Consider the following 27,220-nt stretch of genomic DNA (forward strand, 5'->3'; position numbering starts at 1 on the left):
GTGCTGTGAATCTGTCCGCAGCCTCTGCAGCACCAGTTCGATCCCAGCCGGCTGGCGAGGGTGCAGCAGACCTCTCCTGTTGCGCCCGCTACTCCCCTCAGCAGTGCATTTTGTCAGACTGCCTGTTCTCTTCCCCACTCTGTCTCTTGTGAATCCTCTCACCCTCCTGCGCATCTGGCCTGTACCCCGGTTCTTGTATAAATAAATAAATAAATCTTAAAAAAAGAGAGAGAAATAAAGGGGTGCTAAGAAGGGGGGAGGCTGGGGTGTGGGTGAGGGAGGCCCCCCTCCCCGCCGTCTGTCCTCCAGCCTCTTGGCCAAGCCCCTCTGGTCTACCGAGTGGGGGCTCGAGGTCCCTTAGCGGTTGGGTGAGCACCCCCTCACGCAGGACCCCAAGTCACTTCCACGGCTCAGCAGTACACCTATGGTGGGGCTCAGGGAGGGGGTCGGCAGGAGCAGAGTCTCTGCCTCAACATGAGGGGGTAGAAATGTGATGGGGTCTGAGGGGCCTGGAGAGCCCCTGGTCTCCCCGTGCCTGGCCTGGCCAGTTTGGGGCATGTATCCCCCTGGAGGATCCCAAGCAGCCTACTCACTCATCTGCAGTCCATGAAAGTACCCCCTTCCTTGGCTCCCAGCCAACATGGAGGGTCCGGCATTCCCACACCAGCCAGGGTGGAAACCCCCGCAGGGAGCAGTTCCTCTTCTGTGTCTTACATGGACTGAGCAGATTCTTTCCAGAAATCCCAGGAGATGGTGGTGTGTCCAGGGACCAGGTTACGTCACCCTCCAGGGAGCGGGTGGCATTGGTTCTGCCCAGCTGTTGGGCACCTTTGGGTGGGGAATGTCATGCGGAGAGGGGCTGCCTTCCTCTTGAGTTGGGGCCCCTGGCCCACGCCAGCAGCACCCAGAACCCCAACCTGCAGGTGTTACCATTCCCAAGGCGACAGCTTCAAGGCCCTGGGGCATTCTGGGTGACACAATTTTGCCTTCATAAGGAAGAGATGGCCCCGGCTACTTCACCACCACCCCCTCCCCCCCAGACCCCCCACCCTGTGGCAGCTGGGCCGCAGTGTCACAGCGGGGAGTGGCAGTTGTGGCTGTGGCCCAGCCTCCAGCAGTGGCAGCTCTGGGCGCCCAAGACCCTTGCAGACGGCACCGCCAGCAGCTGCCCGCCTTCCTGGCTCTGGGTCCTGCTCACTGGCTGTCAGAAGAATTACAATTTTTCTAGAACACAACCTGGCTCTTAGGGCTATTTAGTTAATTTCCACGCTTATTTTTGGCATCTCCTTCCACCTTCGTGTCTCAGTTCTTGCAGTGGCTGCTCTTCAGACTCCTTTCGCTGACATTAATGCATCATATGGAGACTTATGTGGTTCAAATTGTGAATTTCCTTCTAGAATCTGCTTGGGCCAAAGCCCACATGTTTTGATGCGTGATCTTCCCTTAGCCTGATGTCTATGTAAACGTTTGCTAGTTTCCAGTATGATCCATTTCTCTGACCCATGTGTTATTAGGACAAGCCCATCTCAGTGCTGAAGTCTGTAGAGTTTAGAGATTCTTCTTCTCCTAATTACCGATCTGGGGCTGATGGTTTGGAGTCAGAGCACATGCATTCATCGTTTTGATCTTTGCCATTTTTTGAGATGTTTCATGATTGAATACATGGTCTGCTTTGGTCATAGGCCCTGTGCATTTGAAAATGAAGTATTCTCACATTCGTGAGGTATAGTGTTTTCTAGTAACCGCATCACGCAAGTTCACCACGTTATTATGCAAGTTCACCAAGTTGTACAAATGTGCAACATATGTGCTGATTTTATGTTGATTCTATCAATTATCGACCGATAAAGTCCACACTCCACTCCCCACACGGGCAAGGCATTTGATGGCCCTTCCAGTGCTGATTTTGAAGTTTTCTGTACCCTCAGTTTTCAAAAAGCAGCTTTACTGAACAGCAATTCTTGCTGATGTAATCCACTGACAGCCTAAAACTTCAGGATTTTAGTGTAAACCTGAATCTGCAACCATCTCCAGCACAACTGGTTTCAGAACATTCTCATCTGGAAGAAACCTCTGGCCTTATAGCCACCCTCCTCTACCCTCCCTCCCCCATCCCCATCACCCTTCTCTGCCCCCACCACCCCCACCCTGGCTCCACCACCCTCCTCCCCAGCCCACCCTCCCCCACCTTCCTCCAGCCCCACCTCTCCCACACCCCCTTCCTCCTCCCTCTCCAGTCCCCCCCACCAAGTGCCCTCAGGTCCCCTGCTACACTCCACTTGGGTGGGGTCCTGCATGCGGGGAGCTCTGTACCTGGACTCCCCAGCCGGTCTGGTGGGGTCAGAGCCTGGGACTATCAGTATTTCCTTTCATTTTGTGGCAGGATAATCCCACACTGGATGGTTGTTTATTCTTCCTTCAGACCATGGACATTTGGGTTGTTCCCACCTCTCCTTGTCGTGTGGGAAAGGATGCCGCCGTGAAGTAGGGGGCGCCACACTGGCCGGGATGCGTGGGACTCTCCAGCGCATCTGCAGTCTTGTCCCCCATAGTCGGAGAAGGCTGCTTATTACCTGATGTTGTTCAAGCCAAATCCTGACCGCTGCCCCAGTTACCCCAAAGCCTTTTAGAATCAGAGTCCAAATACTGATTTGGGGTTGCCCCAGTGAGAGCATCGGCTCCTCTGGTCCAACCCCAAAATGCCCAACTAGCTTCTCCCTTTTTTTTTAATTTGCCCTGATAATTCCACTTGTATGTTCTGATTATATAGAGTTACATGGGTATTGAGACTGACAGAAAGATGAGAGAAGACACAGACTCTCTATCTCTCTCACACACACATTAGAGTTGTTTTGGGTGGAATGGTTTATCCAATGTGCTTAGCCCATAATATAACTAAAAGTAGAAATCTGTTCTTTTGTCTATTTTTATAATGATTTTTTTCTGATTAATATGTAGTGACTTTTCAAAAAAGATTTATTTATTTATGTATACAAGAACTGGGGTATAGGCCAGAGGTATGGAGATGTGAGCGGATTCAACAGAAACAGAGTGGGGAAACAGAGCAGGCCGATCTACTGAAATCCACTGCTGAAGGGAGCAGCGGGGAGACAGGAGAGGTCTGCTGCGCATGTGGGTAGATCCCTGGCCTGGGATGGAACTCGTGCTGCAGTGGCTACAGAAAGCCCCATAGGTCACGTTCCAACCCCCTGCACCACCAGGGAGGCCCGATATGTAATGACTTTTATATTTTCTGGGCCTTAATTTTAACTATATGAATTGCAAATATCTTATGTAGTTTATGTGGTTTTACCCTGAAGTGTGTCTTCCAATGAACATAATCCTCAATTTTAACACTGAGTTCATGGGCTGTTTCTTTTGGGGTTTTGGCCTGAATGTGTTTTGTGAGAAGCACTTCCTCACCTCATGCTTCGAGAAATGGCAGTTTCCAGTCCTGAGTCGGGGGGATGCAGATGGGCCTGGCACATCTCGCGCTGCCAGGAAGGAGACACTGAGGAGTGAGGGGAACCAGTTAGCAGTGCCCAGGATGATGGATGTGACAGGACCGTCGCTGAAGCCGGGTCCACACAGCTCCGCGGCCTCGCTACTGCAGACAGAGGAGGAAGTGACAGCTGCTGTACCTCGGGGTGCCAGCTACCTACCCACACAATGCCCCAGGAGAAGAAAGCAGGTGGCAACTCCGGCTGCTTCGAGCTGGAGCTGTGGAAAACAGTCTATGCTAACATGGGTGGAAGGTTCATGAAAAGTGAAGTAGTTTGCAAATGTCCGTTGTCCCCGCCTCCTGAACCCATTTGATTAATTTCAAGTGGAAATAGTCACGCTCCACAGAAGAAGCCAGAGGCACCGCCCAGAAGCAATGGGCTCCACTCGCCTGCCCAGGACACCCCACAGGGCACAGGCCCCTCCAGGCACAGGAGCCAGGGCATGCGGAATGGCCTTTGAAGAGACTCAGGAAGCCTCTCCGTCCTGGGGCACAGCCCCCAGGCTGGCCCCCCAGCCGCCTCAGTCAGGGGCCCGCTGCGTGTCTGTATGAGAGACTCTGTGTGTGTGTGTGTGTGTATGTGTGTGTAAGAGAGAGACACCAAGAGAGGAGGAGAGAAACAGAGGCACAGAGGAGATGGGGAGACAGACTCAGAGGCAGAGAGACGGACAGGCAAGGGTTATTACAAGGAACTGGCTGCTCTGAGGGCTGCAGACAGAGATGGGGGTGGGGGAGGGGAGGGGCCCTTCTGGGGACCCTTTTGGGGACTCTTTTGGGGGCCCTTCTGGGGGTCCTTCTGGGGGCCATCGGCCTGAGATCCAGTCAGACCCAGCATTTCAGTTGGGGATGAAGTGCTGCTGTGGGGCTGTCAGTCGGGCCTCATCCACTCCGCAGGGTCTTCCCTCTGTCTGTTCTTCAGCTGGGGGGTGAGGCCGCTCACACAGGGAGGACAGCTACTTGGCTTGGCTTGTGACAGAGGAGGCTCCTGAATTTACCCCCCCAGGACCCACCAAGGAACCCCCCCACACCAGACAGTGGGACACCCCTGAGGTGGGTCAAAGAGGCTGAGACAGTCTCATGGGACCCTCCACCCTCAGAACATGCCACAAATTGGGGGAGAGGATGATTTGGGATCGTGATTCCTGGCTTCTCCATAAGGCCCGAGGACCTGGACCCCACCTCTAGAGCCCCAACCTTGAATACTTGCTCCTGCGGGATGGCTCCCACCTTGCTCTGGGAGCTACAAGGGTGTCGCCAAGGCAACAGTTCTGACAAGGCTCCCAGGGACCTGGTCCTGTCCCCTCCCTGTCCCCCCAGGCCTATCCCCTGAGCTCCCCGACACCTGCTCCCACACACTGTGGGGCATGGGGAACATTCTCCCCGTGGATGTGTTCAGGGCAACTTGCTATCGTGCAATAAATAACTATAAAAATAACTGTGTATACTCAAAACTGTTTGCTGCGAGGGTTGCTGAGATGGCAGAGAAGCTTGATAATCCTGTCACTGAGACAGTAAGTAGTAGCCATGTCCCGTCCTGTTTTCGCATCCTGGGCAGCTGTGTAAGAGAATGTCCTTGTCCTCACAGATGGGGCCAGAGCCTGTGGCCCCTCGGCCCAGTGCCGGATCCTGTGATTCTGGAGCCACATGCCTGGGTCCAGCCATGTCTCGTGTCCAGACAGACAGGGTGACAGGGAAAATCTCGTAAAATGTCAACATTTGGAAACCCCAGGTGACAGATAGATGGCGATTCTTTGCACTATTTTCTGTGGAAAATGCTTCAAAATAAAAGGCCTGGGGCAGAGGTGGGTGTTGCTCAGTCTCATAAGTAAGTGCTTTCTAAGCTGAGGTTTGGACTCTCTTGCTTTAGAATTTTATGTAGTGGATACAATCAGGACGCGGAGGGAGAGAAGCGGGGAGGGGAGAGAGCAGGGAAGGGAGGGGGAGGTCCCTGTATTAGCATGGGTGTGGGGGTGAGGACTGCTGGGCTTTGATGCGCTGGCTCTCTGCCCTCATGAAGTTGGAAAAAGCTAATCAGCTAAATAAAGTGTGAGGAAGTCCTGGTGTCTCCCCTCCCCACCACGCCTCCCCCGCCCCGCCCCGCCCCGCCCCGCCCCGCCCCGCCCCTCCTCTCCATCACGGTAGGGTCCCGGGCGGGGGAGCCTCAGGTGAGAGGCTGAGCGCACACGGGGTGGTGCGGGACCCTACTTAAGAGCCCCTGCTCGGCAGCCGCTGCCTCCTGCCCCAGCCCTGCCGTCGGAGCCGTGGAGGTTTGGTCTGGACGCCGTCGCCGGCCGCCGCGTGGCATGGGCGCCGCGGGTCTGCGCTGGGTGTTCTTGGCTCTCGTCGCGCCTGGGGTCCTCGGTGAGCCTGGAGGGGAGCGCGGAGACCGGGGCTCCTCTGCCTCGTGAAGCAAAGCGGGATCCCAGGCGGGAATGGAGGCGTTGCCGGGCACCGGGAGGCCCCCGCCCGCTGTGGGGAACCCCGCGATCTCCTGGTTCTTGGGTCCTCCTTCCCGGACCTGGCAGCTAGTAGTGGAGGTTGCAGCCCAGAGAGGCGCCTGAACTTTGGGGCGCTGAGCAGAGCCCGCTGCGACTCAGCGCTGCTCTCCACCTCCCACTTCCTCCCACTCCCTCCAGCTCTGGCTGTGGCCACAGGTGCTTGGTCTTTGGTCCCAGCCCCTCCCAACAGGGTCCCAGCCCCAGCAACCTGCCCACCTGCTGGGGCAAGGCTCAGGAGCCACTGCCCTCCTGGTCTCACACTCCTCGGGATGCTGATGGGGTGTTGGGAAGGCTCTCTGGGCTTGCTTTCTGGAAGACTCACTTTGTAGCTGCTTGGAAATGTGGAGACAGAATGAGGTTCCTGTTTGTGATGGCCCCGCCGGGCTGGGGTGGGGAGAGGGAGGGGGTCTCTCATACTGGCCACAGGGTGGTCAAATTGTGAAGAAGTCATAGTTTGTGGCCATGGGAGTCCCTGGGCACAGATGTGGGTCTGACTTTGTAATAACCACTCCCCCCTTGCAATGACTTCCTTATCAAGAAGCCCCCTCAGACCTCAGGAGTGGGTGTCCTCCAATGCCCTGCCCCTCAGACTCCACCGGTGTCAGCCCCCCAGCTCCCTGCGTGTCAGATGACTCGGCAAAGCAGGGTGGGCGTTGCTGGGTGCTGTTGAATATCAGCAATAAGCAGTTGCATGGCTGCAGGGGCCTGTTTTGGGGGAGCCGGCATGGGAACATTGGCACCCCAGCACACCTGTTTAATCACAGCTCCCCGTCTACTTCCACTTTCTCCTGCCCCGAACAGCCCTGCTCCCCAAGCGCTGTCTTCACTGTCTCCCCTCTTGAACCCGCCTTGTCCCCTGTGCAATGGCCTGGGTGCGGAGCTGCCTTCTCCCCACCCTCTCCTTCCTTCCACCCTCTCCCTCATGCAGTCAAAGCCCAGCCACTCTGTCATCCCAAGTGCAGGGAGCAGCGGACAGGACCATGGCAGAGCTGTGTTCTAGGCCACTTTTGTTGGGGCTCGGGAAGCAGGAGTGGGGGGACCTGCCCCTGCCCCGCAGCGAGGGGGATACCCGTTCCTGCCCCACAGCCCCTGCTGCAGTGGCCTGTCCAGCCTCCCCAGCCTAGGCTGCAGCTTTCCGGGGACGGGGGTGGGAGGGTTTGCACAAGGTAGGCTGTCTTGTGCTTCGCTCTGCTGCTCAGAAGCCCGGTAGGACCCCTGGCCCGGGGTCTCTGGCTCTGGCCCCTTTGTGACTGGGGGCCTGCCCACCAGCCTTTAAGGCAGCAGCCAGCCTCTTTTCATTGATGCCGGGGGCCCCTGGGTGGCTGGGCCATCACCGCCTGTGCAGCTTCCGACCTGACCATTCATCTGGGTCACCTGTTCTGGCCACACCTGCCTCTGTGTCCCCCCCAGCACCTATCAGCGTGGCCCTCACAGGCTCCCAGCCGTCCTCACTGAGGCAGCTGCCCTGTCCCCTCCCTCTGGGTGGTGCGCGACGTGTCTGCCGTCTCCTCGTCCTGGTTTGCTGGTGGGTGTGGGTTGGGCCTGCCTGTGCTGGGAGCTGACCTCTGGAGGCATGTGCTTGGCTGAGGCCTGGTTTTGGCTGACGCGCTGTGCGCCCTTCAGAACACCCCCCATGTCCCGAGGCGTCTGACAGTGACTCACTCTCGCTTTGTGACCTAATTTTCAGGTCCTTTTCATTTTTCCTCTTCATTTGTAGAACTTCAAAGAGATTTCTAAGCCACTCAGGCCCGAATAAAGCACCCCTCCCTGTTCTCCACAAACGACTCTGCTGGTTGCTTTGGCCATGGTTTGGAGGTGCATGGCCGCTGCATCCCGCCCCTGTGCCCCAGCCTGGTATGGCACCGGCTTTAGGCTGGCACCGTGACCTTGAGCCCTCTGTGCCTCCTGGGTCTCGGCTAGCAGGCCTTTCCCATCTCGGGCCCTGTGATGGCACTGCCATCAAGTGCATGCTTGCGCCTGCCCTCAGGGACAAGACCTTCCCAGGTCTCTGTGCAGAAAGTGTCTGTGTTCTCTCGCCCCTCAAGGCCGTGTGCCAAAGCTCCCGTCTTCCTCTTATTTATTTATTTATCTATGCATATACAAGAGCTGGGGTGCAGGCCAGAATTGCGGAGGTGAGAGGATTCACCAGAGACAGAGTGGGGAGCAGAACAGGCAGATCAACTGAAACCCACTGCTGAGGGGAGCAGCGGGGAGACAGGAGAGTCTGCTGCACCATGTGGGTTTAGCACCCTGGCAGGGGATCCAACTCATGCAGCAGTGGCTGGCGATAGCTTGATAGTACTGAGACTTACCCCTTGCACCCCCAGGGAGGTGCGCCAAAGTTCTTGCTGCTCGAGTCCTTGGTTCCATCGTAGTCCTTGCATCACTGCCCTTTGTACCTTGTGAACCCAGCGGATTTCCCAGGCTTGTGCTTCCCTTGGGAGACCCCAGCTCAGCCACCTGGGTGGGGAGGGGGAGAGTTGGATGAGTGTGTCAGGGCCTGGAGCAGGTCTCAGCGAACTGTCCCCTCACCTCTGCAGTGGAAGGCCACGGTTTGTGCAGAATAGGCACTCAGGGGGCCTTCCTGGGGGCATAGGGATCCTCATGAAGGTAACAGCACGTGTGCAGAGAAGTGTCATGACCCAGTGATGTCACAGTGAAGCAAGTCCATTAGGTTAGAGAGTCCTGGCTGTGCTCAGCACACAAGGTGGACCTGACCTTCCTGTGCTTTGCCAGAAGTTTCTATTTATAAGGCTTTCGTTTTCATTTCTGCAGTGGTAAGAAGGAATAACTCTAGGTTCTGTTTGGAATTTGATGGAAAGTGATTTTTGCTAGCTCTTCCTGAAGTCCGCCCTGCAGCCGCTGCTCCTGAGCTTGTTCTGTGTCTGCCCCCGCCTGGCAGGCCAAGCCCGCCCCCACCCCAGCTGGGTCCTGGAGCCCAAGCTCCTGGGGGTTGAGCACTGCAGCGGGGAGGCTGGCCCTGGGTTTGACCTTCCTCTGGTCTTTGTCTCCAGGCCAGTGTAAGTTCCTGCCAAGGTACCCCTTTGCTAAACCCAAAGTTCAGAGTGATCAGTCTGAGTTTGCTGTTGGCACAGCCTGGATGTATGAATGCCTCCCTGGGTATAAGAGGAAGACATTCCAGACCTTCTGCCTAGAGACCTCCGAGTGGGCCGACGTCCGGCGGCATTGCCAACGTGAGTAGCGTGTAACGGGGGCCTCACCTGCCCCGGCACTATGCGCGCCGTGGACCAGTCACTTGCCAGATAGTCCAGTGCATCAGGGAGTCATGTCGGATGCAGGGGGCCCTTGACACGCCATGTTCTCCTGTCCTCCTAAGCTCAGAGGGTGTTGGGGTCCGCTCAGCACAGTGCCCCAGCCTGTTACCCTCTCGGCCCTTGAGCTTGCTCCATGGTCTCTGGGCTGCACCAGAGTAACCTCAGGGGTGAGCACGCGAGGAAAACTGACTCCCCCTCATCCCTCCCCCTCAGAAACTCTCTGGGGACCACCAGAGGTGAGGGGCCTGCCTGGATAAGGGGAGGTGACTGCTGTCCCTCTCTTGGAGGAATCCCTGCACGGGTTGCAGAGACTGCCTCTCAGTAAATTCTGTTCTGTGATGAAGTGTGTTTATTTATAGAGATAAGTCCTGTGATATTACAGAGCTACTCAGGAGAGCCAGGGGAGGCTTGGGATTAGCAGCAGAGGAAATGGCACACGCAAGAGTGTCTGGGTAGGAAGGAACATGGTGTCTTTAGAAAATAGAAAAATTCAATCTGTTTGGAGGTGACACACTCGCTGAAGACGGGCCACTGGCTGGGTGGCATCGCCCGTGTGCCTGCTGAGTCTTCCTGCTAGTGAACAATGGCAAGTCGTCGCACTGTGGGGAGTGGCATGACGCCCCTGTGCTTCCAGCAGAGAGGAGCACAGGGCACGAGGACGTGCGCGCAGGGCTCGAGAATGTGCTCGCAGGGAACAAGGACATGCTTGCAGGGCACGAGGATTGCTCGCCGGCAGAGGCAGGGCTGGGAAGGTGCATTCTGTCACTTGTGATCAGGAGAGATGACAATGAGGGCAAAACAGTTGCTCCGGAGAGAAATTTCTGTCCTTCAGTCATTACAATTGGGTGACTTTTGAACTGAGTAACGGCTGGGGTAGCAGGAGTTACAGAAATGATGTATGGGTTTCTTTTTAAGCCAGAACGTTTGGTAGATGATGCCACCAACTGACAGAACGTGAAAAAGGGAAATCAAGGTGATAAACCATGGCTGACCACAGACACAGACCATGTCTAAGCCAAACTGTGTTCTGGGGTTGACTGGGGAGATGCAAATTTTGTAAATGTCAAAAGCCCCTTTGAGTGAGCTCTGGTCAGCAAGTGTGGCCGGGGGGACATGATAAAAACACAAAGCAGCCCAGGGCCCAGCTCCCGACTCTGTTTTGTTTCCCTTGTAGGTAAATCATGTGTGAACCCCAAAGAACTCCTCCATGGCTCTGTCCTCATGTACACGGGGGTCGAGTTTGGGTCAACAGTTACATATTCTTGTGATGCTGGGTGAGTGGACCATGGCATCTCTAGGCCCCGGGCCAGCAGTGGTTTCCCCTGGGGACCATCCATCTTCCAAGGAGATACGAGTGGTCACCACCTGCCCTTCAAAGCTGTAAGCCCAAGAGCATGTTCCTGCCCCACTACGGAGCAGCCTTTCGGGACGTGTCCTGGGGGAGACCCCAAAAGAGGGAGGAATTGGGCCACCCCTGACCCAAGCCGACATCCCCAGTGTTGCTGGCCAGATGCACACATCAGTGTTTAGTCACCATTGTCAGGCACACATGACATCTTTTTGCCACTGTCTGGAGGAGGAGCTGAGCTCCCGTCAGTCAATGTCCAGATGGGAGACGGCCCTCACCTCTTCTCTAGGTATCGGCTCATTGGTGACCCAAACGCTACCTGTGTTGTTGTCTCAGGCAACATTGTAACCTGGGACACAGACCCGCCACTCTGTGAATGTGAGTAACGTGGCCCCTGTATCATGCCCAGTGCATCCCGTTTAGGGATCGGGCCCCGCAGCCCTGGCGCCCCAGGAGGCCACGTGGGCTTGGGTGGCGGACACACAGAGCTCGCTCTGTTTATCGTCTCCCACCAACCTGCCACACCCCCGTGAGTACAGTTCCTGGGTCCCCCTAGACAGGAGCAGTGCCTGCTGCACGGGCGCCTGCTTCTAAGTCTGCCGAGGCTGACACCGCAAGCTTTACCCCGTGGGAGATGCAGGCCACCCGCATCCGGGTGATGGGGGTGGGTGCACAGTCAGGGCCTCTGAGCTCCATGGGCTGGTCCGGGACCTTCCCGGCCAGCTCAGTTCCCACCAAGCGTGTCTTCAAGAGGTAGAGACAGAATTTCAACAACATGGAGTCACTGTAGGTGGAGCCGAAGTTGGGTTCAGACGCATGAAGGCAAGATCCCCAGAACGTGTAACACCGAAATGTCTTCTCTCTCCCCACCTACCCCCCCACCCCCGCAAAAGCTATACCTTGTGCGGCACCCCCAGCCATCTCCAATGGGGATTTCAGCAGTGGGAGTGCAGACAGCTTTTCCCATGGCGCGGTGGTGAGGTACCGGTGCCATGTGGGGCGGAACGGAGAAAAGCTGTTTGACCTCGTGGGGGAGGCATCAATCTATTGCACCAGCAAAGACAACAGGGTTGGCGAATGGAGCGGCCCCGCCCCTCGGTGTGTTCCTCGGGTCAAATGCCCCTTTCCAGAAGTTAAGAATGGGATCATGAAGTCTGGATTTAGACGTTCCTTCTCCTTAAACGATTCCGTGATGTTCACGTGCCAGCCTGGCTTCACCATGAAGGGCAGCGGCACTGCCTGGTGCCAAGCGGATAGCAGCTGGAGCCCCCCGCTGCCCACATGCTTCCAGGGTGAGTCAGTGGAGCAGGGCCAGAGGCACACAGGCTCAGGGGCCAGGGCACACATGGGTGCCCGTGGTGGGGGGCGCAGGAGGAGGGCATCTGCACAGCCAGGCATCCCAGCCAGAGAACTTGAAAGTGAGCTAGAGAGTGATGTCTAACAGTTGCTGGAAGAGGTAGATTTATCCTGAGACAGTGCCAGGTCAGCATTAAAGTAGGGAAATTAGACAACAGTGCCAAGAAAGTGTGTGCTCTCAAGCTAATGTGGAAGATTTCCCTCTAGACATACATGATGATCTTTTTATGGAAATGACAGTGAAACAAGCTCTCGGTCATGGTCATCCCTGAAAGGAAAATCAGCTGAGGCTGGAGTTTGACTGGAGCATGGTAGACACTGTGGCATCTCCTCAGATGAAAAATGGAGGCTCTATGAAGACAACTAAAATTAAGATTGCGTCTCATTGCCCCTTAGGAAGGGCCTGGCTTGGGGGCCAGGAAGAAAGTAGATCCCAGGGGGCAAGTGTCTTTCAGGGGTTGGTTGCCTTGGCTGTGATGTTAGGGAGATACTACTTGGCACAGTTTTGGAGGGTCCTGTCTTTCCGGGACATCAGGTGGGAAAGTCGGGTGGCTGGTTCTCACGTTGGCCTCGGGCCTCTGCCCCACGCCAGGGAGACCTGCCCCTTCCTCCCCCGCCCCCTATGCACCCCCGGCTGTAGGAAGAGCTGCTTGTTTCAGAAGTCAAGGCCTCCGGCGTGGTGTCCCCACAGGGTGCCTATCCCCGCCGCGTGTCCGGCATGGTCACTCTGACACGGCCGGCCATGAGCTCTTCCCGCCGGGGCGGGAGGTCACCTACAGCTGTGAGCCAGGCTACGCCCTCCGGGGTGTGAACCCTGTGACCTGCACGTCCTCAGGGACCTGGAGCCACACGGTCCCCACTTGCGAAGGTGCCTGGCCGTCCCCTGGGGAAGTGTGGCTGTTGCCTGGGGCTTCCTATGCCAGCCCCCGCTTTTCTCCTAGCGGAATCATGCGCTGACACCCCAGCCCGCCTCCTCCATGGCCGCGTGCTGGCTCCTCCTAGTCTCCAGCTGGGGGCTGAGGTCTCCTTTGTTTGTGACATGGGGTGAGTGTGAGTCCGGCCCTGAGCGGGACCTGGGGCGATCCTAAAGGGTCCACTTTCTCCTCTTCCCATTCCAGCACCTTCTGTGACTAAGAACCCTGTGGCTAAGCAAATCCCATTGGCTTTCCCAGGGGCATTAATGTGGGGGCCCCAGTCTGGGAGGAGGTTCACTGAAAATGTGGCTCCTGTTGGGGAGAATGGGCAGGTGGTGGAGCTGTGTGACTGGGGCCCTCGGGGGCTCAGGGCACAAGGTCACTGGTCCTTCTGCACTAGGGATTGAGTTTTTTCCCTCCTAAACTGTGAAGAGAATGTTGATATTTGGATGGGGTAGAAGAGGAAAGGGTGGGTTTTCAAAAGAATGTGGCCATTAGGGTTTTCTGTTTCCACCGGACCCGAAGGTCCCCTCCCTGAGCTGCCTCCCAGAATCTCAGCGGCTCCCTCAAGCCACAGGTGCTGGACAGAGCGCCCCTCATTGTGGGTGTGGGAGATGGCCTGTCCTGGTCACCATGTGCCCCTGTTGTCTAAGGTACCGGCTAATCGGCCACCCCACTAGCCAGTGCGTCGTGGCAGGCCCAGTGGTGCGCTGGAGCAATGGGCTTCCGGTCTGTGAACGTGAGTAGAAGTGAAAAGAATTAAGGACGGGATGGGTCTTGCTTCTTCGTTTTCGGTGTGTTCTAATGCTCTTCCCGGTTGTAGCTTCTTGTCTGTCCGTGTGTTTTTTAAACATGTGCAGCTCACCCTCCTCTGGACATTCTAGAGCGCAAGCCAAAGCTAAGTCTCTCTGATGGACGCCGTGTTGTGTCTTGTGTTATGTGTGTGAGGACAGGCTCTGACGCATGCTTAGTGAGCGGCTCTGAGGGGCCTGGGTGGGCTGGCTGTGGGCCCTCCGCCCCCGAGAGGTTCCTGAGGAAAAGCGGGGCAGAAGCGCTGGGGCTAGTGGTGCCCCCCAACTCAGACTCATCAGGGAGGGCTCACGCATCTGCCGATGATGAAGATCCTCACACCTGTCGAGAGGGGTAGATGAGGGACTGAGGTCTGTGCTTCTGTCAGGGCAGCTCCAGTAAGTGGTGAGCCCGGCACTCCAGCTCCGGCAGCCGGGCAGAGCGGCCTTGACTGTGGCTCCGTTGGGTGTATGCTGAATGGGCCTCGAGTCTCTTCCAGGCACTGGCTTTGCAAAGGCACTGGCCTCTCCTAGGTCACTGTCCAGGGAGCCGAGGCTTGGGTGGGCCAGTTGCCCAAGGCCGCATGGCTGCTGCTGTGAGTGGGGTCTGGAGCCAAGGCCGGGCCAGGAGCCTCCCCGGGCAACCAGCGTGTGGTCAGCCCGTCCTGCTCCCGCTCTCGGCCCTGGAATCTACCAGCTGCATCTCCATACCAGTGTCCCCTGAGCCCTCCCCCTTTACTCTTTGAAAGCCCTTTGTGTATTGGTGTCTCCTCATTGTAAGGTTTCGCTTTGTCAGACACCTGCTGCCTATCTGTCCACACTCATCCTGTCAGCACCATATGCTTCCCCGAGTCCCTTGGGTGTGCAGAGGGTACGTCTCACCTTTCCCAAGGGGACGGTGCTCCAGGCTGGCTAGGCCCATTCTCCCATTGGTGACCACCTGCCTCGCCTGTCCAGCTACTGTAAACGACACTGTGTTTCTGGGGAACACACGGATGTCCACCTCGATGGGGTCACATCCTTGTGATGGGCTTCCAAGGGCAGGATGGCCAGGTCATGACAGTAGCTCCACTTTTAGTCTTTGAAGATAAACCCAGATCTCCCAAATGACGGCGCTGTCCTCACCTACGAGATAAGAGTGAGGACGGGGTGGGAACCGGCCTTGCTGACATTGGTCACGGCACTGCTGGACGAGATTGCTGAGGGCCGGGGATGGTGGGGGACGCAGGGGCCTGGATGCTGGCACAGACATCAAGTCAGAGAAACCGGCTTAACCTCAGCATGAACTTCTCCATTGTTGCAATGCGTGACCTCATTTATCCTTTTCTCCTTTGCAGCAATTTCTTGTGACCCTCCCCCTCCTATCGAAAATGGCTGGAACAGCTACACGGAAGGGGTCATTAACCTGAAGGCTGTGATCAGGTATAGCTGCCCAGCGGCCTTCCGCCTCATCGGCGACAGTGTGCTTTTCTGCTCCACCTACGACCAGGTGACGGGGGTCTGGGACAAGCCCGCCCCCCGCTGCGAGTACTACAACCGGCAGGCCACTTGCAAGGAGCCGGTCGTGCCTGATGGCTCCAGGGACAGGTGGTCCCGGCCGCCCTATAGACATGGCAACTCCGTGAGCTTCACCTGCCACAAGACCTTCACCATGAGGGGGAACAGGACCGTGTGGTGTCAGGCAAACAGCACGTGGGGCCCAAACCCACTGCCCATCTGCGAGAGAGGTGAGTGGCATGGCCGCTGTCCCTCCCGCTCTGGTCCCTGCGCCAGGTGGCTTGGGCAGGGTCATGGCTCCTGCCTGCTTCCCGTGGGGCTGCACGTCCAGCAGCAGCAGCATCTGGCTGTGGGGCACTGGCCGGGTCTGCGTGCTCACTGTGAAGGGGGCGGGGCTGCTGTTGACTCGAGGAGGCCTGGGGCCTGGTAGTGAGCCGCCCTGCCGTAGCCAGGGTGGCTGTCAGAGTGTTAGGCAGAAACAGGGCCTGTTCCCTCTTGAAACATTTTCCTAAGTGATCTGTTTCCCACGTCAGCTGCTACAAGCATTTCAGATCCCTGACTTGAGACCAGCTGGAAGCCCCCAGTCCTGCCTGCCTGGCGTGGCTTCTTTTCCCGGTGAAACCTCAGTCAGACATTTAGAGACTGACACTATTCTATGAAAGTCACACCATTGAGACTTACTTTCTTAAAGAACAATATGAATCAATTCTAATTCAATTAAGAAACTGTTAAGAGGCTAAGGTAGGAGAAGGACACAGCTCCTAGCCGTGCCGTCTCCGGCTGGGCTGGGGAGGCCTCGAGTAGCAAGAAGCCAGCGGGGGTGGGGGGTGGAGGAGCAGCGACCCAGTGAGCAGGGTCCCCACGCCCCAGCGCTGATCGCGGCAGGATGACCCCTAAACAAGGGACTTAGGGTCGGGGGAGCATATGGGTAGACATGAACTTCTCTCTGTGATGTGGTTTCCTCAGTATAAACGTAGCTCCGGGACTATAACTAGAGAAGCAGGAGGTGCTCCTGGTGGCTAATGTGGCTGCGCTTGAGTGAGGGGAAGGCCCCGAGGGTCTGGTTTTCAGGGGGTGAGCAGTACCCACAGGGCAGGCCCTGCTGAGCAGGACACGCCTGACGCCTGTTCCCCATGTGTGTCGAGATGTCCCCCTGGAGTGCCCCCCGCTGCCTGCCATCCCCCACGGAAACCACACGGCAGGAAACTTGGGCACCTTCGCGCCGGGGCTGTCCGTGACCTACAACTGTGAGCCCGGCTTCCTGCTGAACGGGAAGAAGACCCTCCGCTGCCTGTCCTCGGGGCGTTGGAGCGCCGCCCCCCCCACGTGTCGAGGTAGGGACTGGGCGCCCGGGCCTGGGGCTGCTGCATGGGGGGGCGCCCTCTCACCCTCGCTCGCTCTCCTAGAGGCCCAGTGTCCGCCCCCAGGGCCGTTTCCCAATGGGCAGGTCCAGGGGCCCCGGAATCTCAGTGTGGGTGAGACCATGATGTTCCGCTGCAACCCAGGGTGAGTGGCTCCTATAGCTCTGGCCCAGTGCCCTGGGGTGGGGGGTGGGGTCATGGGCCCAGGCTGGGGCTAGGGGCTGGGGGCTGGTGCCAGGGCCAGCCATGAGTGTGCTGACCACCTCTGTCCCCAGGTACTGGTTGCTGGGCCAGCCTTCCAGCCAATGTGTGATGGCCGGGCAGCAGGCCACATGGACCAGGATGCCAGTCTGTGAGGGTGGGTGAGGCCGCTTGGCCCTGGTCCTGCTAGGTGCTGACGTTGACGAGGGTGACTCCACCGCATCCCTGGAGAGGGTTTGGACCCCGGGCAGGATGGGGCCAGTCCCCAGTGGGACCATGGGACACAGGGTTTTCAGTCACTGACAGCCACTGACCCCTCAGGAGACTAGGGAGGGCCGTGAGCACCCAGCATCTGGGTAGGCTGGTGTTGGAGAAGGGGGTGGGCTGAAGCTCCAGGCCCCGGCATGTGTCTCCCTCATGGTTTATCTGCTTGGAGCTGGGTAAGCTGGAGTAAGAGGCTCCTCTGGGTTCTGGGGGCTGAGTGATCTGAGGGGTGGGGGGAGCTCTGGGGGTGGAGCTGTGGGAGGAGCTGTGGGCAGAGCTCAGGGGGCACTCCCTCCCCTGGCACGCAGTGTGGGAAGCCATGGTGCCACTGGCCCCCAGAGCTGCAGGCACCACACATGTGTGGGAAAGGTGGGCGCCGGCACCCCAGGGTGGTCAGGGCCTCCTCGTGCCCAGTGCAGCTGCCGTCCTGTGTCCTGTGTCCCCAGAGATTCTCTGCCCACCGCCACCCTCCATCCTCAACGGTCACCACACGGGCAGCCCTAGGGTACCCGCTCCGTTTGGAAGCAACATCACTTACACCTGCGACCCGGACCCTGAGGAAGGGGTGGCCTTCAAGCTGCAGGGTGAGCGCACGCTCCGGTGCACCTCGGACGGCCAGCGCACTGGGCTCTGGAGCGGCCCGGCGCCACAATGCGTGCTCTCCGGGCCCGCCCTCCAGTGCACCGCCCCCCGGGTGAGGAGGGGCCGGGTGCTATCAGGGTCGCGGGAGCACTACTCCTACAATGACACTGTGCGCTTTGCCTGCGAGGACGGTTTCACCCTGAGGGGCAGCCCGGGGGCCCGCTGCACGGCCCGAGGCACCTGGGAGCCGGCCGCCCCTGTCTGCGAGAAAGGTGCGTGTCCTGTGAGAGCGGCTGGAGGGAGGGGCGGGCTGCCCCACGCATTGCCCACAGGGTACACACCAGAGAGAAGCCGCCCGTTTGCTGTCCAGGGGGCCTGTGGGGACACATGCGAGGGGGCATTGGGTTGCCCTTTTCTTCAGGGAAAAACCTGGGCAAAAAGCTTGTTTGTCTTAATAGTGATTTGTCAGAAGGCTGTCAGCAGAGCTCTGCTCAGGGTCTATCAGCACCCCATTTAGACGCCGCCAGAGGGCCAAGGGGAAGGGCCAGAGGGCCAAAGGGAGGAGTCAGAGGGCCAAGTAGGACCTGGCAAAATGTGTAGCCGCTTTGGAGCAGACAGGATGTGGGTGAAGGCTGCCAGCCCCATGTGCAGAGGCCCAGCTGCGCCCGTTTGCTGCCTCTATGGATACGCCACTCAGGACCCCATGTCCTCCCCAGAGTGCCAGTCCCCACCTGAGGTCCCCCACGGGCACTGGGTGGATGGCGGTAGGCTGCACTTCCCACCCGGGACATCCGTGACCTACAGCTGCACGCCCGGCCACGTGCTGGAGGGCGAGGGCACCGTCTACTGCAGCCCCCACGGCGAGTGGATGCCCGCTGCCCCCCGGTGCAGAGGTGCGGCTTTGCGGCGAGGGGGGCGGGGTGTGGGGCTCGGGGCCTGGGCCAAGTCTCAAGCCGGCTAATCACGCAGTGGCGGAGTGCGAGCCCGAGGGAGAGCAGCTCTTTGAGAGGCCCCGAGGCCAGTTCGTCAGGCCGGAAGTGAACTCCTCCTGCGAAGAGGGGTGAGTGAGGCGGTCTGGGCCAAGTGACCAGTGGGCTCCGCCTCGAATGCCCCAGGGCGGCTGGGCCACGCAGACATCCTTGCGTGGAGTCCTGGCCTCCCTTGCCCTGCACGGGGCGGCGCCCTGTGGCTACACCTCTTCTTGGCCCTTCTTGACCCCCAAGACCTGTCTGCTCTGGGCCAGGCCGGCCCCCCAGCAGCACCAGCTGTGCCTGACCAGCTCTCCTCTCCAGGTACCAGCTTGGAGGCAGTGTGTTCCAGCTGTGCCGAGGCCCAGCCCCGTGGTTTGTGGAGACACGGCTGTGCGAGGGTGAGCAAGCAGGGTCACGACAGAGGTCATGTGGGCTGGGCTGTGCCGGGTCTGGCCCTCCCAGCACCACCAGCTCCAGCTCCAGGGCAGCTGCTGGGCCAGGATCCTCAGAGCCACCGTCTCGCGATGTGGATGAGATTTTCTCCTGTGGTCAGTCAGGATGGTGAGGCCTGGGGCTGAGGCCCCCCTTGATTTGGGCACTGGTGTCTGACCAGGCCTGGCCTGCTGCCCTCTGGACCACAGCGAGTCCTGTGACTGCCCAGAAGTGCTAGCCTCCTGCATAACCCCAGCCTGAGACCAGAGACAGGCTCAGCTCAAGAGGGCCTGCCTCCACCTGCGTGGGGAGGAAATCGCTTCTGCCTGCTGTCCCCTCCCTGAGCACAGCACAGGGGTCAGGGCCATTCAGCTCAGCCCTGCCTTTCACTACCCCATCAGTAACTCAGAAAAGAATTTTCTTAATTAGTATTTTACTGCTGGGCTTTCCTGCCTCACACTGTGCTAACCTACCTGTTCACTTTCAACCAAGATTACCTGCAAAAGTCTCCCACCCCGCCCCCCACCGGCCTGTTTGAGTTTCACGCACACTTCGCACACGTGCTGAGCCTGGTGCCAGTCTCACCTCCCAACCTCACTTCCCCCAGGACCTGGGGCCACAGCCCATCTCCTGCTTGGATTCTCACCCCAGTGTGCAGTCCCCCTGGGGGACTCAACTCAAGTCTCACTTCTTGTTTCCCAGAAATCACCTGCCCGCCGCCCCCCACCATTGCCAACGGGTCACACACGGGGAGCGCCTCGGAGGAGGCCCCGTATGGAGCCACCGTCACCTACACGTGCAGCTCTGGGCCAGAACCGGGTGTGGGCTTCAAGCTGGTCGGGCAGCCTGTCCTGCATTGCACCAGCCTGGACCAGCGCCACGGTGTCTGGAGTGGCCCCGCCCCCGCCTGCCTGCTTGTCCTCCCAGCTGCACAGTGCCCCCCAGTGCACGTGCTCCACGGGCGCCAGATGTCAGACCGCGAAGCCCCGTACTCCTACAACTACAGTGTGGAGGTCCAGTGCGAGCCAGGGTTCACTCTGAAGGGCAGCAGGCGGATTCGCTGCAAAGCTGATGGCTCCTGGGACCCGGAAATACCCACCTGTGAGAAAGGTACAGCTACTGGGGCAATGAGGTGTTGGCGTCCTTGTTCCGTGTGTCACCCCACCCAAAACTGGGGTCACGGGGTGCCCTCTGCTCTGTGGTCGGGCGAATCTTGGGTTGAGGCCCTGGCCTGCTCCAATGTGCACGAGTAGGCCGTGCGCGAGCAGTAGTGGTCAGGCAGTGCTGGACTCGGGCTCAGCTCTGGATGGAGGCTGCCGTGATGCACTGTGTGGTGCGTGGGGCGCTCAGGGCTGGGGCTCATGCGGGAGTGTCTCCTCAGGCTGCGGGCCGCCGGCCAGGCCCCTCCACGGCAGGCATACGGGCTCCAGCCAGGCACTCTTTGTCCCTGGGACCAGCGTAGACTACAGCTGCGACCCCGGGTTCTTGCTTGTGGGCAGCAAGTCCAGCCGCTGTGCGCCGTCAGGGACCTGGAGCCCTTCCGCCCCTCGGTGTGAAGGTACTTACGCTTCAGCCACCTCCGGTCCCTGGCTGGCGGCCAGGAATGACCCAGTTCTGCTCTTCCAGAAACTCTGTGTCAGCCTGTGGGAGAGGAGATGCAGGACCCACCCGCCAGGTCTCCTGTGGTTGCAGCCAACACCTCCTGCCCAGAGGGGTGAGTGGAGGGACCCTCCGCCAGCTGCCCGCCAGCGCCCCCCACCTGGGCCTCCCTGGGGCTCTGTGGGGATCACGCAGCCCTGGTCCAGATGCCTCTGGTGCCAGCGTGGCTCTGCTGGGAGCATCCGAGGCCTGAGCAGCTCCCTCTGTGAGGCCCTGTCTTGGCTGTTGCCACAGCCTGGTTCACAGGTGCCCTTGTTTGTGGTCGGAGGACACGGGGCCGCAGGCGAGGGGCCTGGGCCAGGAACGCGCAAGCTCTCCCTGCAGGTACCAGCTGGTGGGGCACACTTACTGGCAGTGTCAGGACACTGGGAGTGGGGTTTGGTTCCAGCGTCGCACTCGTTGTGAAGGTAAATTAAAGGCTAAACTGATGGTGGGGTGGCCGGTGACGGTGGGAGGGCCAACCTCTGGGGGCCTGAGAGACGAGCTAGCCCCACTGCCAGAGCGCCTCCTTGGGAAGCAGCTCCCGGGGCTGACCTCACGTCTGCTGGGCACTCGGGGCTTTTCTGAGGGGCAAAGAGCCTCTGCTGCTAGCTGGGGGCCGGGCTGCCTCTGGGCGGCTCTGAACCTCGCTGCTCTCCGCTGGGGTGGGGTATGCCACCCGCTGTCACCTGCAGCCTCATGTGGGCTCAGGAACCCGCATGGTGTCGTGTGGCCGAGCAGACCCCGAGCCTCCGCCTCAGTGGGCCTCCCACTCTCTGCAGCAGTCCGCTGTCTGCCTCCTCCAGTGATCAGCCACGGGCGGCACACGGGGTCGCCGGGCAAGACCTTCCTGTACGGCCACGAGGTCTCCTACGAGTGCGACCAGGGCTTCTCGCTCGTGGGCATGCAGGCCATCCGGTGCGCGCGCGACGCCATGGGTCGGGGGTCCTGGAGCGCGCCCCCTCCGCGGTGCGAGCTGCTGCCGCCCCCGACACCCCCAACGCACTGCCCAGCCCCTGAGGTGAGGCACGGCCAAGTGCTGAGCGGGGCGGAGCCTCCACACGCACTTGATGCTGTGGTGCTAGTCGCCTGCGACCCCGGCTTCGTGATGAATGGAAGTCGCGAGATCAGGTGCCGCAGCGATGGCGCGGGGACGCCGGCGTGGGTTCCGGGGGTGCCCACGTGCATCAGAAAAGGTAAGACGTGGGCCCCTGGCGGGCGGTGGGCAGGGGGCCCAGGGAGGAGATGCAGGACCCGTCTCCTCTCCCTCATCGGCGCAGGCGCGGGCAGGCCGCCGCCACAGAGGGGGCCGGGGGTTGGCCTTATTAGTCGTATTGATATAGAACAGAAACATGCGTGTTCTTCGTGGGGCGAATGTCTGCCTGCAGCGTCGCTGAACGGCTGGGACTTATGGCCCAGCACCCGCCGGGACAGCTGCCTCGGAGGGGAGCTGGGGCCTCGGGCCTCCCGGCAGTCAGAGTTCAGCCCCGCAGCCTCTGCCCCCAGGCAGCACGGCTCCTGCCCGGGCCAGCATGCCACCTGGCACCAGGACGCTCTTCCGAGATGGCGTCCCTCGTGCATTTTGTGGGCGCCTGGGGCTTGGGTGTATTTGGGCGGGAGAGGAAGCAGGAGTGAGCACTGAGTCTGGGTCCCAGCCACTGCGCTGCTGATCCTCGGCCAGTCTCGTGGAGTTTCACGCACTCCCCTTGGTGTCCAAGCTTTCTCAGGATGTCACCGGCCGGCAGCCATCCCCAATGGCAACCACACGGGCGGAGCCTCAGCTCGCTTTTCCCCAGGGATGTCGGTGCTGTACAGCTGTGAGCAGGGATACCTGCTGGTAGGGGCCCCGCTGCTGCTCTGCACTCATGAGGGGGCCTGGAGCCAGCCCCCACCCTCCTGCAAAGGTCTGTCGGCCCCCTCTCCTCACCATGTCTCAGGACTGCTTTCAATTTAAAATGCCTAAAAAATACATTCATGGCATCCATTTAGTTGGATTTAATGGGTCCATTAATGAATCTAACCACCACAAAGTACAAGAGGTGGGTGGGGCTGGTCTGGGGTGAGTTGTTACAAAGTGTCCTCACACCTTTCATCTTTACAAGAGGATGGCCACTTGTGCTCCCACAGGAGCCGGGGTCAGCCTTCCAGCTGCAGACACAGCGGTCTCTGTATTCTAGAAGAGGCTCAGCAGGTGGGCTTTGCGCCCCTAGGAGTCAGAGCTCACTAGTAGGCATCAGCTTGGGCCCCACTTCAGGGCCCCGGCGCTGAGAGCTGATATTCCAGAGTGGGGTGGGGGTGTCTCCTGCAGGGACCCAGGCTCCACTCGCTGAGCCGTTCCATGCTTCTGGGAAGTCATCACCCAGGCTGGTGCTGTCAGTGTCAGGGGTGTCAATATGCGGGGAGGGTGGCCAGCAGAACCCTGGCGTTCGGGGTGGCTGGTGGAGGGGCAAGAACGCAGTGGGTGCCAGTTCCTGGGGGCTGCAGAGGTGACCTCGGCCAGGGGCCACGGAGGTGCCCGCTCAGCGAGATGCTCCCCTTCAGAGGTGAACTGCAGCTTCCCCGCGCACATGCTGGGCGCCCGGCAGGGCATGCAGCCGGGGAGCGTTTTCCAGTATGGCGCCATCGTCACAGTGGCCTGCGAGGACGGCTACACGCTGGAGGGCAGCTCCCAGAGCCAGTGCCAGGATGACCACCGCTGGGACCCCCCACTGGCCAAATGCCGGTCCCAAGGTGGGTTTGGGAGCAGAGCCCCTCACAGCGAGGAGGGGTGGGGGGGCTCCTGGCTCTGAGCAGGTGTGGGGTGACGGCCGTGCCCCCAGTGGGGCCAGGGCAGGTGGCTGCTGTAGGAAGCACGAGCCTCCAAGAATGGGGAAGTGAGGAAAGTCAGAGTGGCAGCTGCTGACCTGGCAGTATCTCCAGGAGATAGACCCGCCAGCCACTAGTCCACGGCTTGTCCTGGCCTGAGAAATCCCAGCTGTAAACTGACTATGCTGATTTTTCCCATCAAGGGGTTACTCCAGCTAATGAAAGTGAAAATTGTTAGAAGTCCTTAGAATTGTCACGTAAGCAATAAAGGAAGAGGGAGCCACAGCCAACATACCTGTAGAGTGCAGTGGGAGGGGCTGGGTGTTAACTTCTAAAATGTTCTGTGGCGCCCACCGAATCGCACGGTTCCACTGATATTTGTGGTTTTGCCTCCTCAGGTTCCCTCGCTCCTCTTCTCAGTGGTAAGTTTTCTTAAATACTGAAAAAAAAGTTCTTAGGACATCGTGCATAGACTCTGAAGCCCTCTGACCTGCTAAGTGCTAATTTTTGTTACTTTAACTCAAACTTCTCAAGTCCATGTCACATCACAAACCGTCTTTTTGGGGTAGAGTTGAGTGACTGTTTTAAACAACCAGCTCTCCCCACTGCCCAGGGGACAGCTCAGCTTACATTCCTCCTGGTCTCTTGCATAATTTGTTGTTATCAAAATGGGTTGGCTGAGTCGGCCTTAGCAAGAGGCCTGTCACAACTGAAAGTCAGATGTGCTTGTGCTTGTGAAAGTCACAAGAATGCCAGTAATGGAACAGAGAACAGAAAACTTGGCAGATTTGATTCAGATTCCTTGTGAAAGGGGGTATGGAAGCCCCACCGGGGCGTGTGGCTGGGCCCACGTTCCTGTGCGAGAAGGGACAGGGTGCCGGCTGTCCCTACCTTGGGCCACTGGCCCATCACAGCTCCCTAACCAGAGTCTCCTCTGCTATCCCCTCATGCTCCGCTTCACTTTCTAGGTCTTTCTGCCGGCTTCATCCTTGTGATTTGCTTGACCAGCATCATCCTGTGCAGGATGCTAAAGCACCGGGAGCGGTAAGTGCCCGGCACCACAGGGGTGGCTGCACATGGGTGGACACGGACACTGCTCAGGGCACGAGGAAGGCCGGGACTGTGCAGAGGCTGGAGCTGCCCCAGCCACCTCCAGCTCCTGGTTATGGGTCTTCAGAGGACACCTTATAATAATCGAGAAAAGTCCGAACCAAGATGTCTATCTTGGTCTGTTCCTGTCTGGTCTGTTTAGCATTATATTCTCCTGCCTTAGTCTCTCCTGTTTCCTTTTAAATCATGTTTTCTTTTCAGTTAATGACATTTTGTTCTATTTTATGTATTTCTGCCTCGTGGGGCTGTCAAGAGGCTTCCACATTTATTGTGATGGTAAAAAATGGTGCAAGTAACACCAAATGTCCCCTTGTCCAGTGACTGATTTCCTGAGCATAAATCCCAGAGTCACAAGGGATAAGTGCATAAATATTATGACATTTACAGCACCAAGTGGCTTTCTAGCAAGGTAATTCTAGCTGATCACCTGTCATACAGCAGCCAGGGCTGGATATGCCGTGCTCCTGGGCCTTTTTCTGCCTTATCTCTCTGTCCTTCCATCCCAGGAAGTGCTCAAGTAACACAGTGTCTGCTGCTGGACTGTGAGGGGGGGTGGGCAGGAACCCTCGGCTCTCATTCTTGGGGACTGGCCTCTCTAGCCTCTTGTGCTGTCCCTGTTGGCGTCTGCTAGGTCGCCACTGTTCAGTGCAAAAGTGCAGCGATTGCACTCAGGCCAGGGCTGGTGGTGACTCTGCATCTTCTGTGCGGTTCCCCTTCAGAACCCACTAGGCCTTTCTGGGTCCACATGCCCTCTCCTCCCTCCTCTGCTGTTTCCACGGCAGCTTAAATGTGTCGTGAGGCTTCTGTGTTTTGCCTCATTACACTTTACACTTTGTTATCTGGAATTAGATTGGCATTTCCATTTTATTTTTACTTTATTAACTTTTTTTTTTTTTTTTTACCATTTGAATCCATGAGAGAATCTCACCATAATGATCTGGGACACTTGGTGAGGACCCAAAGCACTTTTGGGGCTTTTGATCAGGAAAAGCCCCCATGCAGGAGCAGATCCTGGGGTCTGGGAGCATGTAACAAAGAGAGGAGGGATTAAGGTGGAAGGAGCAGTTTGAGTGGAGGCCCCTGGGCTGGTCACCCGCTGGTTGGTGTGAGGACACGGGGGTGGAAGCGGTGTGGGTGGTGACATTGAGGGGAAGGTGGCCCAGGCGGGGGGGGGGGGTGCCTGCAGCAGCCACAGCAGTCTCAACGCAGAAGGCTGTGTCCTGGTGTCTCTGGGGGTGGCAGATGCCGTTGGGAGGGGCTGCGGCTGAAGGTGGGAAGCGATGCAAGGAAAATAAGGCCTCAAGAAATAAAAATAGGGATGTCGCTGGGAAGTCAGGAGATAATTCGGCTAAGAGGAACGGGGCATTTAAATAAATAGAACCCGGGGTCCTATCTGTTTCCTCCAGCTGCTGAGTTTGCTGCCAGGGCTTTGCACGAGTTGGAAATGGGCAGGCTCGGGGGTATTGCACGGACCCCAAGCTCTCAGGGGTACTGCACAGACCCCAAGCTCTGGCCTTGCCGTCCCGCCCAACCGCTCGCCCCATTATGCAGCGCTGTGCTGGGGGTGGGGAGTAGGGGGCAGAGCATGCACCCCATTCCCGTTCCTGTCCTTGTTTCTGTCCATGGCCTAACAGGCTCCAGGGTCTCCTGTCACTTGCTCAGGATGCTTAAGGTACCTCAGGCCTGCTCTTGGTCCACCAGTACTGACTCATCTTAAAAAGAGTGTCTAGCGACATGGTTACATTTTTCAAAAGCTGTTCAGGGATTGGGAGGAGAAGCTCTGCTGTTCTAGTCATCTAAGCTCTGCTACACCTGATGCTGTGGGTGACAGTGGCCGCAGTCAGGACCGTCCTGCCCCGCGAACTGGCCTCCGCCTGACTCCTCACCCTGGGGCCCGCTGCAGGGTCATCACCTCTTCCTGCTCTGCCCTTACTTTGGTCAAGTGGCTCTGGGAAGCGCAGTTATGTCCACGTGAAGCGCAGTTATGTCCATGTGCTTTCAAAGAACAGTAAAAACGTCCTCTCAGGCTGTTTCAAGTTTTTATTGCTGGGTGACTACATCAGCATTTTGAGTTAAACATCGAATAGAAAAAAGTTCCCTTTATGTTAGATTAGAAGATTGTGTCCCAAGTGGTAACATACGAGTGTGTCATAAACGCTTCTTCCCAGTGGTGTTGTTCTCCTGGGAGTGATAGTTGCCAGTCGCTGACACGCCACAGCTGAGGTAAAGCTGCTTAACTCGCAGCCATTCCAGGGGTTTGTTTTTATGGGCCTTTCCCCAAAACCTTGGCTTAGCAGCGACGTCTGAGGTGGGAAAGGCAGTCTTCCTGGGAGCACCACCGTCATTGGAGTGTGAGGCTGCGGGCTTATGCCCCGTCAGCCAGCGTGAAACCTGCTTTCTCTCCCTCCCCCACGCAGGAACTACTACACCAACACAGGTCCCAAGGAAGGGGAGCTCAGCCTGGAGCCGCGCGGCCTGCACTATGTGGACCCCTACAATCCTGCCAGCTGACGGGACAGTGCCGGAGCCCACCCAGCCACTGCAGCGCCGTGTCTGCCTAGCAGAAGCTCATACTAACCACAGGGCCTTGGCACGCGTTTGGTAAACCTGTGTGGATGTGGTTAGCTTGCCTACTTCCTGTGCCAAGAAATGTTCTGGTTTGCAAGTCTTGTATCCAT

General features: G+C 58.4%; 1 protein-coding gene across 1 annotated transcript; it reads left to right on the forward strand.

The window, feature by feature from the left end:
* Positions 1-5,805: 5,805 nt before the first annotated feature.
* Positions 5,806-27,220, forward strand: CR2 (complement C3d receptor 2; the record flags this gene model as incomplete). Its single annotated transcript, XM_084245512.1, has 16 exons — positions 5,806-5,863; positions 15,019-15,408; positions 15,455-15,604; positions 16,324-16,512; positions 16,585-16,684; positions 16,815-16,897; positions 17,451-17,858; positions 18,303-18,479; positions 18,556-18,646; positions 18,879-18,955; positions 19,692-20,099; positions 20,290-20,547; positions 21,410-21,823; positions 23,831-23,854; positions 24,401-24,476; positions 26,960-27,220. The coding sequence occupies 16 exons, from the start codon at positions 5,806-5,808 to the stop codon at positions 27,051-27,053; spliced, it is 2,997 nt and encodes a 998-aa protein (XP_084101638.1). The 3' UTR covers positions 27,054-27,220.

The sequence above is a fragment of the Talpa europaea genome (assembly GCF_964194135.1).
Source record: "Talpa europaea genome assembly, chromosome: 10".
Taxonomy (NCBI): Eukaryota; Metazoa; Chordata; class Mammalia; order Eulipotyphla; family Talpidae; genus Talpa; species Talpa europaea.